Consider the following 14,721-nt stretch of genomic DNA (forward strand, 5'->3'; position numbering starts at 1 on the left):
AGAACTAAAGTGCTTATTTAACAAGACAGATTTCTTTATTTGTGGTTTATTCTGAGCTCCTCCCACTCGTTTGAAATTGAAAGATAATCTGATCTGATAGCAGTTGAAGTGTTGCTTGCTTATGTTTCCAAGGAAACACCGGTTTCAATGAAATCTGATCAACCCACACGGCCCCAATGACGATTATCTGACTTATCTCATGTTCTTTCTAACTTTGACCATTGCTCATTCACTCATGAATATGTAAAGTGGCGCAGACATTAGACATGCAAATCCAATCATCCTTTCGTCCTTTAAAACTGCTCAAATGTTACGTCTCTTTGTGACTTAAAATCTGGATGATAAACGATGTAATATTTGATGATATTAAGAAAGATTGTCTGGAGCTGCTCTACAAAAAATGCGATTATATTATTGTAGTTTTTCAGTTCAGACACTGACATTTAATGAAGTTGGGTGCGGATTCACACATAAAACGTACATCCTCGTATGAACCAGTCTCCACAAGCAAGAGAGAGCCCAGTGTTATTTATCCCCAAACAAATGTAACGCCACACACAACAAGGGTGACCAAAACAAATACAGGCCTGTTCTTACACTGCCGACACGCAGCAGCTCTGATTGATAACCGATAAAGTTATCTAAAAACAATACAATCATACGTACGTTTGAGGCTCGTTTGTGGGCTCAACACGGCTCACTTTCCAAATGAGTAAAGCTGTGCAGCAACAGGCAGATGCCGATCGCGTGGGTTTTTGTTTTGCGAAAGCAAAATAGTGTTCTGATGATTCTCAGTTAGCAGTTCAAGGAGCACTTTCACATTGATACCGCTTTCGCTGGGAGGCTCCATGGAAGAAATAAAATAAACAATTTATAGTAAAAGACAAAGAAATACAACAATAATATCATCATTATTGCTAGAATGGTTAAATACAGTATGAGTAGTATTCATTGCTCACACTGATTTATTTAATTTGGAACACTTTACTTTATGTCGCCCTATTTGGCATCTATAAGAAGTACATTAGCACTCAATAAATGGCTGTAATAATGTAGTTGTCAACATCTATACCTGCTGTTGGTGTATAAGGACGATGAATGACAGTATAGTAAAACACAGCTGTATTAGTATAGCGTGTGTGTGGGGGGGGGGGTCTGTTGGAAACATTGGTGACCGGGGGAGTAGGTTTTTGTAAAGTACCGTTTAAGTTTAAGGTATTTCAGAGAGTCTAACCTGAAGACTATTTATAAGTATGAAACCCTCCCCCTCTTAACCTTCACAGGCACACACACACACAATCACACAATGTGGTCTGAGGTTTTGTTACTAAGTGATGGTGCATCAACACGCAACACCAAAGTTACCACTACCACCCTCGTGCTTTTTACAATCTGCGTAAATGAGCTCTCAATAACGCACAGAAGCATTACACTTCATTTATTTCCCCTGTTTTTATTGAGTGATCGGCGTCTAGAACGGCGATGCAGAGGCTGCTAACTCTATCTTAACTTCTGTCTGAGCTGAAATCACTGTGTCACCGTTGGCTTCTCAGTCTGTGGTTTGGTTACTTGCTCTATAAGTTGTGGGTGAAAACTGGTTCAATTACCAGAAAAGAAAAAATAAATCAGTTTCTTGCTTTCCTCCGTCAGAGATGGAGTGACGTGTGTTGGCGGTGAACATCTGCAGCTTGCGTTATGATGCGAGAAGTCACCTTATGATCAGATTAGCTTTGTGTGTGCCTTATCGTCCTCAACAGATCATCCTGCAGAGAGTTAATCAAGAGATGCAAATGAATAATAACCACTGAGTATTGATGGAAAACATTCGTTCAATGAGACTATGACGTCTAGAGGTTTACGTGTAGGACTCCTTCACTGTCAGTCATGGCCTCGGCTGAAGGCCACAGCTCCAGAGTCTCTGGGCTGATAGGAAGTGGTTTCTCGTCTTGAAGCAGATGCTCTACCAAACGTGACATGCATGGTCTATTTTGAGGTTTCTATGGCTTGCTCATAGATTTATACTCAATGTTTCAGACACTAAAGGACATCCTCGTGTTTACTCGGTAAAGAGATTGTCATTTTGGGCTATGCAAAATACATTGCATTGATTTCACATGTTAAATATGCTAAAAAAACAAAAAGTCAAACTAATGACAGTTTAAAATTCTATATAAATCACTTGGAAGGGTCATTTTTTTTACAAATGGTATCTGGTCTTCATTGAGCGGCAGCTCATTGGTCCATTGAAAGTTTAGTCATAGTAAAACTTCAGTCATACAGTTTCACACATCCCTCGCAGGCATCTTTGCAGATTAACAAAAATAAGCTGTCGGTTGTTGCAACGGAGACAAACAGTGTAAATATGAATGTGCTAACTGAAACACGGGCATTTCTTTTTTTGAGCCATGATTTTGCTCAAGATGTGATGTTTGTGATGATCGGCTGCTCAGTTCACTGCTGCTGGTTAAAGTAAACAAAGTCACTTTGCCTGACTTTAGTCATTGGTTGGTGTCACTACACGTAGTTTCCTCTTCCTTCTATTCTTCCGTCTGTTAGAGCTTAACAGAGCTCTGCAGACTGAGGGGCCAGGAATGTGAGGGAGACATTTTTGTTGAGACGTTTGGCGTCCCCCGGGCACAGCCTGACACCTGTTGATCCACACAGCTGAACACCAGAAAGTCTTATTAACTGCCTGGCCCCTTATTGGTGCAGTGTTTTGCAGCGACCAAACCTCAAAAACAGTAGGTTCTTGGAATAATCTCACTTGTTTAGACTTCTTGTGAGGGAAAAAAAAAAAGCCTACTGGGACCCGCCGTATTCACCCCCCCACCACAGGAGTCAGAAACCCCCATGTGTATGTATGGGGTGTTGGCGAGCCAGAGAAGACTCAGTCTCACCTCTCTACCTCGACACCCCACCCCTGCTGTGGACACGCATCTTCCCTTTTTTTTTTTTTTTAGTTGCCTCAGTGTTGCCGGGCTGTGGTTTGAACTGGTCTCACTGTAAAGAACTGACTGGTTCGAGGGTGTGATTGAGGTTTGAAGCAGCATCCGTGTTTGTCTCCAATGCCTGCAGATGTCTTCAGTGAGGAAGGTAAACATCACATGGGCTGTTTAACTGCTAAAGCTAACAACCTGCCTCATCCCTAGGGCCCCAGGAGGAAATCCAGCACATATGACACTGTTTTTGTGTCGTCGCCCCCCCCCCCCCCCCCCCCCCCGACATCTGTCACTTTGTGAGGCGTCTTTTTTTTAAATAGTGGGGCTCTAGTACCTGTTGGTGTTTGTCCTGCTTATACAGTAATTCACAACATTTGAACCCTGGGTGTTTTTACATGAATGCTGCTTGTATCATTTTGTTCCACGTTGAACCACTTTGCTCTGCAGATGCTAAAATGTATATCTTCACGTCCCTCTGTATTTCAGGAACGCCTTGTGTCTCTTATTTTTAAACGTGTCTCTTTTCTACTAACAGAAAGAAGAAGGAAAGGTCCAAGGCCAGCTGAACCACACCGACTCGAGCCAGTACATCCACGACCTCAAAGACCAGATAGCAGAGCTAAAACACGAGGTGAGACTCGCAACAGGTCCATTAGTAACCGCGCTACCTTTTTTTTTTTTTCTGGTAGAGATCCAGATTTTGCCGTTTCCATTTCTCTGATCAAGCGTTCAAGAAGATTTCACAACATCGCCTCAGATATGGTTTCTCTTTGATGCTGACAGATTAGAAGTGTTAACTACACCCAGAGACTTCCTGTGCATAGTTGACAGCGCACACCTCTTGCAGATACCTATACAGATGTTCCTACAAGAGGGTTTTACCCTGCTGATCACAGAGTAGAGCCGAGACGTATCATAACCATGCACGTTGAGAGTAAAGAAGTGATGAGAGCAGATTTGATCATGAATCAATTCATCTGTATTCCTTGTTTAGTCGTCACCGACTGTGATGCATGTACTATGCAAGAAGGTCCAATGTCACGGGTTGAAAATCTGATGACTAGTTTCTACGTATTAATTATTCAGAACTGTGTCTTCATTGAGATGTTTTCCTTTTTTTAAACGCAGATAGAGTTCCTCGTTGTTTTCCAGCAGATCAAAACAAGCGAGAACAAACTAATGCCTGATGCAGTTGGTGGTTGTGCTTAATAAACCGGAGTTGATTTAGTTTCTTTTCACTCCGGTTTATATTAAGTCAGTGCAGTCACAGTCATTTCCCCTCTCACTTGGTTTGGCCTTGTGGTCATTTTGGTTTCAGAGTGGCCTGCTATGAATCATGCTCTCGAGTGTCTGCTGCAAAGCAAACCCGAGAGTAGCGAGTGGTGGCTCAAGTCCCACCATCCTCCCTCCCTCATAATTTGAGTTGAAACCTGCTTCATATTGCTGGAAATCTTGACTGCAGCCAGTCAGATCTTGATTAGATCACAATTTCCATTTTCTTATTTGCTTGGCAACAACAGGAGGGCAGACGCAGGTAAACGTGGGCTTGTTCTTTTTGTTTGTCGTGTGTTGTGCTCTGAACCGGCCTCTGAAGGCGTCTCTTCCTACATGTCTGGCTGCTGCGTGGCAGACCAACCCAGGTGAGTTGGTGCCCATGTGTCACCTTCATTCCACTGGCCATCACGTTGCTCCCACCTTAGCCCCGTTCGGGTCGGTTTACTTCACAGCGTTGGGGGAGGGGGGGCGGTCCTGGATGCTTCCACAGAAAAGTGACAGTGAACTGCTCTTAATTGGCGGTAGTTAAGACGACCTCATGTGCAATGGTCGAACTAGCCAGTAAGTCCTCAAACAAACATCCTGTTAGAAAACACTAACCGCGTAAGTCTATAGTGCAGCCAGAATAATCTCATTGCCCCCTCTTGTAGCTGATGGAGGGGGGGGGGGGACATCCACCACAGCTGCAGTTCAACAGCAATGTGTGTTTTCATCATCTGCCACAAAGGGCGGCTCACTCTGCCTTGATGCAACAGAGAGAGGGTGAAGCAGGCCGTGCACTTGCAACCGTAGTTTGACATGCGCATAAAGATGAGATTCACGCCTCACCAATAGAGGAAAAGACTTGCAGGATGAGGACTAACTTGTTGGTTTGACACATACGCTGGGTTAGCTTCCGCCCCTGATTAACAGCAGAGAACGGCCACGTTTCTGAAGCTTTCAGTGGGACACATTCAGCACCGTCTCCCACAGAGTCCCAGATGGAGGTGGCCCTCCCCCATGAAACCAATCCGTACTACATACTCATTCTGAGGAGGTTTTCAGTGCATTCACACTGGAGACGTGACTCTCCAAAGATGTCTGTGTGCAGTTGACACTGTTGTCCTAATAAACAAAGGAAACAAATTATTAACCATAATAAAGTTCTGCACCTTTGCGAAACCATTTCTTGGTGCACTTCTTCTCCCTTCTTCATTTCCTGTTAGTACAGAATGATGAATGATATTTATTTGTTGTATACTAGCTGCAAGATCCGTACACTAAGTAAACTGGTTTGTAGTATTGGGACACGACTCATATCTTAGGAATGACATTGTTGCTTTGAGGTTGAACTAGTGCATGCATGTTGGATTTGTGAAAGACTGTTTGTGCCATTGACGCTGTTTGAATATCTGCCATTTGACCCATTGTGTTTGCACATGTCATATCAGTCCGTCCTTGTTTCCTCCCTCACAAGTTACACATGTATGTCTTCAGTCGTTGTGTCGCTCCTCATACTCACCGTGCCCACTCTCACAGATTTGCTGCTTAAAAGGACAGAGGGGCCTGGCCAATCAGCCCACTTTTGATGGGATCCACATCGTCAATCACTACGTGGGGCATGATGGGTCTTACCAGTCTTCAGATGAAGATGGAGTCAAGGGCCCGAGCCTCCTGGACGCCCAGCAGAGCAGCAGGGGCCGGATCAGACTGCGCCCCAACCTCGGGGACACCAGCAGTGAGGAGGATGAGGACGAGGAGGAGGAAGACGAGGACGAGGAGTCCCTGCGACTCTCTGTACCTCCGAGCGGCAGCCACAAGTCCACCACCGTGTGACGAGCGCCGCGAAGAGTCGGGACTGAGGCTGTCGGCACCTACTGAGGAAGAGGAGGTGTTTCCAGCAGCCATTTCAGAGGAGAAGCCTGGATCTGGAGTTCAGAAAGGAAATGCATCATCATTTCATATCATGAGAATCACAATTATGGATTTAGTTTTGTTTACGTCCCTTTTTGTTTTCTTCCTGAGGGCAGCAAACGCCTCTGTGTTTTTTGACAGACCATCAGCGTGGACCTCAGACTTTGCTAATGTGGAGTGTATCAAACTGTGGACGGGGTGGAGGGGTTAACCCCCTCCTGTAGGTACAACACAGAGCAAGAGACTGTGCAATAAATCCTTTTATGTCATATAACACACTTCATTCAACGTGTTTTTATATTTTTAAAGCATTTTATAAATGAACAGCAAACACGTATTGATGCCGTTACTACTAAGTGTCCATCACGCAGAGGCAGAATTGTAAAAGCGCTGTGTGTGTGTATATACATATCTATTGTCCTGGTCAGCAGCTATTATCAAATCATTGTGTCGGCCAGCGCTGGCTCGAGCTTCATGTTGACATTATGGCCTTAGCACATGCCGCATGCCTTTCACTAGGCTAGTGTGTCACGAGGTCAATGTGACATCTGCATACTTGTAGATATGTAAATCTGTATTATGTTTTTGTTTTTTTCAATTCCTTTTGAACTTGAAATGATGTATCTATTGCATATCTGATGTTTAGAGTATATAGTCAAATGCAGAAAAAAAAGGGACGTATGAGTTTAATGTGGTAACACAAATGGCAAGTTACTGTTCAGAGAAAAAGAAAGAAGCAGTTTATTGGGGCAGTTCATTGTCAGGGCAGAAAAGGGGGAGGAGGGAGGGGGGCAGGTTTATGTTGCTGTTGCACCGACTTCTCTGAAAGCGTCCCCGCTTTGTTTTCAAAATGAGCGGTGAGTCGATTGAGCTGATGAGTCGAACATGAGTAATGTCTGTCAGGTTTGTGAGTCACAAAATTTGCACGTGGGATGGATGGAGTCCTATAGGGAACTCAAACTGGGAGATAAAGCTGAGATCACACAACATAGTATATACACACTTTGTAACACAAACTGGGGGAGAATCGGGAGCCGTCTAGTGTTACCAAAGTAAGCACTATCTTCTGCACTGTGCTCGCCCTGCAGGCCAGTTCCACTCCATTTCATGCAGCGAGGACCCCCGGGGTGTGTGAGACTTTTGAATTCCTCTGAATGTCTGTATCGAACGCTAACTCCTGAAGGCCCCGGCCTCGTCGCGTCATGTCCGGGAAAAGATTCAGACTGTTGAGTTGGTGGTGATAATGTCCCTTTTGATGAACGAGTGTTGTTTGACGGGAGAGGAACACATTATGGCACTTTTTGAGTCTGCAGTGCAGTAAGGACACGCACAGCAACACTATGGAGCAGTTGGCACACTCTGGAGACTAAATGAGATTGTGGTGTGTGTGTCTGTTTGTCCGTCTGTATGTACGTGTGTGTGTGTGTGTGTGTGTGTGTGTGAGTGAGTGTGTGTGAGTGTGATGAGTTCACAATAAAAACGTTTAATGAACTCCTTGACTGATTTAATTTCTTTAAGTAGGCAGAAGACTGCAGTGTGTTCAGATGACTGTGAGCTCAGGGGGATGTTGTGTCTCAACACTTGCCTTCCTCTGTAAAGATTCTTGCTTAGATTGACTGCTTTCAGGAAGTGATTTCTCGCGGTTTCCAGAGCTGAGCCTCAACTACCAATCATTTCATGCAGAAAACCACATTTTTAAAAGAGCATTTCTCTTTCTCAGGCCTTGGTAAACATTCACCAGGTCTGTGTTATTACCAAATGCTGCTGCTACTGCTGCCGATTTGATTGAGTTCTCCGTAAAGTCTATAGTTGTGATGGTCAAAGTAATTTGATAGACAGAAGTGTCATCTCAGTGGAGTGGGCGGATTCGAAGTCCTGGACCTAGACAGCAAAGTACTGTGAGTAATTTAATGTTTTATATTGCAGTGATTGATGGTGCTTGACACTTTGAACATGCATTTCATGGCACAGTGCCAGTTCATTCACATTTTAATAGGCCGGTTGTCAAACATCTTCAGTCCAACTCATCCTGCTGCCAAACAGACACGCCCCCTGGTTCTGTTGCCAGATAAGATGTTTTAGATCATGATTTTAAATTTTAAATGAGATCCTTTTGTTTAAATGTATGACTCATTACAGAATGTGTCATTTGGTGTTTTCATGTGTTTTTAAGGTTGAGTTTCAATAGAAAGGGAAACAAATTTGACTAAATTATGCAGAAACTATGACATTTTAATTGTTAAATGTATTTAAAAAATGCTGTTATTTATTTTTCAAAGTTAGTATTTTGTTATTATTAGTATTATTATTGTTGCTAATATTAATATGGCACTGGATCTGTTTCACTCTTTTTCACACTCATGGCAGGATGCCACAGTTGGTATTACGCGGCATTAAAGTCCTCTCTGTCGGGCTATCGGCTCGCTCCGGGCAGCAGTGTCGGCCTGCTTCTACTTTTATCGTTTTTCGGGCTTCATATCTCCACCAACACGGTGTCCGGATGCAACGGCCGTCTAATCGAGCCTTGGCATGTGGCGCTTTGATTTCCTGCCCGCCGTGTACTGATAGGATGCTTTGCCTCGAAGCCGCGAAGCGCTGTTCTGATGGTGAGCGTGCACATCCAGTGCGATCTGCAGCTGTTCCAGAGCGAGCCAGTAAGATAATGAGTCCAGGTTGAAAACCGGTCCGTGTCTCCAATATGGTTTGTTGTATATTGTACAACATCACAGATATGGAAAAGTAACTTGAGCGGATTTACATGTGGATGTAGAATATGATCTGTGATCTAAAACATGATCTACATGTTGACACCCATTGGTAAAATCTAAAATCAAAAATAAAAGAAGGATAGTAACATAACTCCAATTAAATATTAATGATTGCATTAACTCTGATGGTTCTTTGCCTCGCGATTATCTAAGTCCACCTCACTACATCACTATAATAGTCTTGATTTACTTGTTGCAGCTGCAGAGGATGAAAGGCACCAGGACGCACGACTATTGTTCGGTGCGCAATCACACCTAACCTGCGCTACAATCTGCGCCGAACAGAACAACAAATTGTCTGTTTTTGAGCTTCTTCCTTTTCAGCATACAGTAGCCTACAGAGTAACCTGAAACTGTTTCACCGCGGGCGTGTCGACGGCGAGCGTCTGTCACATAATTACAGCCTAAGGCCCAACCGACCACCAGACCGGGACGAAGCTCTACCAAACCTTGTCGTGTGGGGACTCGTGGAGCCTGAGATTTACACACAATTTACGTGCGTTTTATGTGAGAATATATACTGAGTTATTGACAATTATTGCATATCATTATATGGTGTTTTATTGGTGGGGTGGGGGGGGGTTGCACCAAACGCACTGAGAAACCAGGCTATAATGACAAAATTATGTATTTCTAAGTGATTAAGATCTGTATTAAGCAGGAGAGAACTGTTGATTCAGAGTTTCCCCCTGCACTATTACTTTGTTTACCATGCAGGCACCCTGGGGTGCGCCTCCCCGTTTCCTCTCCCCCTGTCAGTGTGAGCAAGGCGCTGATAAGGCCTGTCTCGTTTCTCCTGGTTGCCACGAGCTCCTTCTGAGACACGAGCTGCAGTCTGATCCAAAGGGGGAACCAGATGTAAAAGTCGCTTATTGTCTCAATAAAATCAATTGCTGATAATTCCACACGGGTGTTATTCTTGAAATCCTCGTCATGTGTTTTCGGTTGAAGTTCTGAAATGAGTGATTTTGCGTTGAGGTGAAAGGACGTCGCCCCCGCTGTAGACGGTTTTCCTAATACCTGTAAAAAAAAAAAAACGCACAACGTGCTGACTAAAACACTACAGGCGTCTCTTTTTCTTTCCAGTGCACTGAGCGGAGGAGTCTCTGCAGTGACACCTGTCCGCGCAACACCTGGCAGACGGTGTGCGCATGCTCCGTCGTCAGGTTGACATCTGTTAAAGCACTTGGACCCCGCACCTCTCCACCAGTGGAGATCGAGTCTTTGCAGGGTTCAGAGCGAGCAGCAGCGTCCACCCGCGAGGTCTCCTCTCTACACACAGCTGGACTATTTCTCTGTTCTTCGGCCGCTCTCAGATCAGAGATGCCTCGCTCCTTCATGGTGAAGAGTAAGAAGGCGCACAGTTACCACCAGCCCCGGAGTTTGGAGGATGATAACAGCAGGCTGGACACAATACTGGCGCACATTTGCTCAGGTGTGTGCGATATGATTCCGTTTTTAAATGGTCTTCTTAAATTGTGTCAGATGTTACAATGTTTGTACCATTTCACTATAAACACTGAAACACATTTTCATGATAACAATTGCAAATGTGTTGACAATTATTATTGTAAAGGCATATTAAATGATGACACACTGAGGGAATGCATGCATACTAATGGTAAATCCCTGATTGCACAGTTAAAAGGACAAACAAATGTTGAGTTTATTGAAATAAGCATTCAATTATTTTCTAAAAATGCTGAAACAAAAATCAAAAGCGGAATTTGTGATGTTTACATGCTGGTAATCTGAGATTTCACGTTAACATAAAACAGTGATGCATCTCGATTCTCAATTTCCTCACTATTGTTTTTTAGGTTATTGCAATATAGATGCGGTAATAGTGGCTTTACCATTTTGTAATTTTGCACACGTAATAATCCTGTTTTAATTTTAAAATGATGTCTATAATGTCATCATTTTAATTTAAGGGTCATACAGTGGCCTTTTATTATCATGTATCAGTTTTCAAACCTCCAATAGTAACCAACGAGTGCAGGAAAGTACAGCTGTGCAGTGAGTTTAAAAACATCAGATGTCCCTCACTTCCTTTTCGTTACGATGCTGACTGTCCTCCGTGTGTCCCCGCAGAAGCAGATAAGTTCCAAGAGGACTCCGACGGGTCGGTGGACAGGTACGACCTCTCTCCGGACTCCCACCTGGCCGACGCTGCGGATTTCTCCCCGAAGTCGCCGCTGAGCTGCGCCGACAGTTTGTGCGGTCGCTCCCCGGACTACGAGGACTTCTGGAGGCCTCCGTCCCCCTCTGCGTCCCCAGGTAAACACCACCACCGGCACACAGACACGCCACCTTCTCATTACTCAGCACTCAATAATTAAATACTTGTTTGGTGAATTAAGACGATCCTTACAAAAGTGGGGCCTTGGTGGTAGACGACTCTTATATGTTTTAGGATTTCTATGATTTCTATAAGAACGCTGTCACATTTTAAATGATCCTTCTTCAGCTAATTAGTCTACTTTTAAGCTATTTGGGTTTTGCTTGTTTATTTATAATTGTATTTAGGCCTAAATCACTTTATTAATAGTACTCCTCCTTTAGATCTGATATTAGGGTTTCCCCAACGGCATCATCATCTGGGAATTCTCTGAAAGAACATTGCATGACTTCTTCTGTCCCATCGGGCCCTTTGGGCTCCCGGAAACGCCCCGCTTTAACCCAGTTTCATTAAATTTTCATCTGGCCTCTGTCCCCCTCTCCAGTGGATTCTGAGAAATCCCTCTCCCCTCTGGTGGATGAGACGCAGCCCTTCGCCATTCCCTTCCGGCCGTACGCCTGGAGCAGCTACCAGGCGCCGGGGCTCAGGCCCCTGGTGCAGCATAACCTCCACCCAGGCATGGAGGTGGAAAGGGGCCCGGCGGCGTTGGCCTTCTATGGGGACAGGAGCGCCTACTCGGCCCTGTACGCAGACCGGACCCTGAACGAGGAGACGTACGGTGACTACAGGAGGCACACTGCTGCTCTGCTGTTCCCCGAGGGAGGCCTGAACGGGAAAGCCCACAACGTGAAGGCACAATCTGACCTGCTGTGCTCCAGTCTGATCCTCAATGGCGCTTATAAGTGCATCAAGTGCAGTAAGGTGAGGATGGAGGCGCACGCACATTTTCTGCATCTAAAAGTAGTTTTTGAAAAATAGCAAAAATTGGTGCTGCCTTGAAGAACAAGTGATTCCAATGGTTCATGTGACTTCAAGACGCTGGCTGACCTCTAACCTCCATGACGGGATTATTTTAAAGAGATTTCACAACTGGAACTGTTTACCGACCACGAAATATATTTATATTTTCACCTGAACTGTATTGTTATTTTCTTTCCACCAGGTGTTTTCCACTCCGCACGGTTTGGAGGTCCACGTGCGCAGATCGCACAGTGGTATCAGGCCGTTTGCGTGCGAAATCTGCGGCAAAACCTTCGGACACGGGGTCAGCCTGGAACAACACAAAGCCGTGCACTCTCAGGTAACTTCAGACACACACACACACGCACTCACACACATCAAACCGCTTCCTGGAGCTCGCATATTTTCTGCGTGTTGTTGTCAGCCTGCTTTTCGGTCAGGATGGGCGTGCTGACTCGAAGTCATGACTAACCCCCGCTTCTGCGTCACGTTTCAGGAAAGGAGTTTCGACTGCAAGATATGCGGTAAAAGTTTTAAGAGGTCGTCCACTCTGTCGACGCACCTGCTCATCCACTCCGACACGAGGCCGTACCCCTGCCAGTACTGCGGGAAGAGGTTCCACCAGAAGTCCGACATGAAGAAACACACATTTATCCACACAGGCAAGTGGAGAAAAGGCAGACCTCAATGCAACACATAATACAGTGTTGTTTTTAAGTGTGGTTTCTAGTGTTACTTAAAGAATCTGTGCGTAACTTGCGCGTACAAGTCCCAAATCAGCCCGATGTCCACGATATATTTCAGCTTATGTTCATTAACAATACAAAAAAATAACCTATTTATGTGTTTCCTAATTGTGTTGTCCAGGTGAGAAGCCACACAAATGCCAGGTGTGCGGGAAAGCGTTCAGCCAGAGCTCCAACCTCATCACGCACAGCAGGAAGCACACCGGATACAAACCTTTCGGCTGCGACCTCTGCGGCAAAGGTTTCCAGAGAAAAGTGGATCTGAGGAGACACAAAGAGACGCAGCACGGCCTGAAGTGAAGCGACCCGTGCACACATGACGTCATGTAATCTGACTTTAGTATTTGACTCATTATTCTTGAAAGGAGTGAGGACATGTGACAAAGACATTTCTTTCCAACCGCTCAGTTTGAGGACATTTCTTGGATCAAGACTCATTTTGGTCCACTTTGTAAAAAAACTTAATGAAAGACTGCGTTGGAAATATATATATATATATATGTATATTTATAAATATAATTATGTCATCCAATATTTATTTATTTTAATAAAGAAATCTCACGAGTAAGACTTGCTCTGACGGACATTTTTCAGACACTAATTATTCTACCATCATACTGCTGGTTGTTATAAAGGTCCAGAGATAAGCTGTGAATTGTGCAGAACGGTAATCAAATGAATGGATCACGTTATATCTGTTGACTGATATGAATCAGCGTCAGAGGGCGTTGAACCCAAAATAGTTGTCCTCACAATTAAATAACCGGATCTACGATTTTGAAGCCAACAGAGATGGAAATCTGCGCTTCTTCAAAGAATCGAGGCATTTTGTTTTCAGTTTGGAGACATGCTGGCAAAACAGACTGTGTGATTTAATAAACATGGAGGGTTACCGCCTACTCACCAAATTTTCCATTTTGCACATTTTATTGTCAGAATCAACTTTTTCTCGTGACGAATGAATATTTTCCCCCTGGAAAGACAAGTAGAAAATAATTATTTGTTTTTGTTATTACAATTTTTAAATGCAATAAAATCTGAAAGTGAAATGATTCAAAATGACTTTCTCCAAATAAAGGATGTATTTAAATATTCACAGTCATTAAAACAGGTCATTCAACTCAGGGTTCACCCCGCAAATTATAGCACTTTAAATGATAGATTTAACAATATGACTTGTCTATTTTATATAATATAAATGTAATTATCATTAACTCATTTCGCTTTGGCAGTCATTTATCTTGAATTAAACTGCTTCTTTATAATCTCCCACCTGTAAAACCACACTTTTGCATGAGTTTGAGCTGTTTGAACAACTAAAATAATCTTTACAGACCTTTATCATATTTTATATTATATATTTGTACGAATTGTATTTGTTGTGGCTGTATCTGGCGGGCTCTGAGGGATGAATGATATGATCTAAAATCATTATCTCAATAACGGTTCTTATCGTTATGCATCAATCACTACATGACACTTCTTGTCTGGGCTTGCTTTTCTGCGTTACCTGTTTACTCATGAAGTTCAGTGTATTCATCATGACGAGAAGGCTTCTCAGCCTGCATAAACACTCTCTGGTTCTCGAGAGATCTTTCTTTATTTGAGAAATAACCCTGATTATGTCATTTCAATTTGGGCGTGGAGACTAAAGTCATGATGGAAAGCGTGTCTGGCCTCATTCTGCTTCTTTTATATATACATATGTAAATATATACATATATAACGGTATGGCAAGTCTACAGTATATATAGATAGACTTTATAATAAACTTTGGTGAAGAGGTGTGTTTGCTGAGTTCAGTTTTGAGACCTTTAGAATGCGCGTTTCCTCGCTCTTGAGTCTGCAGTAGCCTACCTCGTGCTGAGTTGTTTTTGTTAATGAACATTGTGTTAGTTCTTGTCAGTTATAGAGAGTCAGATATTTGCTCCCTCTGTATTTAATTCAGTGTTTGGTGA

The 14,721-nt window shown here is 43.6% G+C and overlaps 1 protein-coding gene across 7 annotated transcripts in view; it reads left to right on the plus strand.

Moving 5' to 3' along the window:
* evi5b (ecotropic viral integration site 5b) overlaps positions 1-13,825 on the plus strand; it is a 34,380-nt gene extending 20,555 nt beyond the window's left edge. For 2 of the 7 annotated variants that reach the window (XM_031872913.1, XM_031872914.1), the window contains exons 19-24: positions 3,475-3,570; positions 9,962-10,310; positions 10,970-11,155; positions 11,602-11,978; positions 12,220-12,357; positions 12,514-12,913. In XM_031872913.1, the coding sequence (XP_031728773.1) occupies positions 3,475-3,570; positions 9,962-10,310; positions 10,970-11,155; positions 11,602-11,978; positions 12,220-12,357; positions 12,514-12,717 (1,350 nt within the window). In that variant the 3' untranslated portion in view covers positions 12,718-12,913. Of the gene's footprint in view, positions 1-3,474; positions 3,571-4,533; positions 7,599-9,961; positions 10,311-10,969; positions 11,156-11,601; positions 11,979-12,219; positions 12,358-12,513 lie in introns of those variants that run through there. The other 5 variants (XM_031872920.1, XM_031872915.1, XM_031872918.1 and 2 more) reach the window with 5 other exon arrangements.
* Positions 13,826-14,721: the final 896 nt, after the last annotated feature.

The sequence above is a fragment of the Anarrhichthys ocellatus genome, unplaced genomic scaffold, assembly GCF_004355925.1.
Source record: "Anarrhichthys ocellatus isolate YVR2014 unplaced genomic scaffold, GSC_Weel_1.0 scaffold67, whole genome shotgun sequence".
Classification (NCBI taxonomy): Eukaryota; Metazoa; Chordata; class Actinopteri; order Perciformes; family Anarhichadidae; genus Anarrhichthys; species Anarrhichthys ocellatus.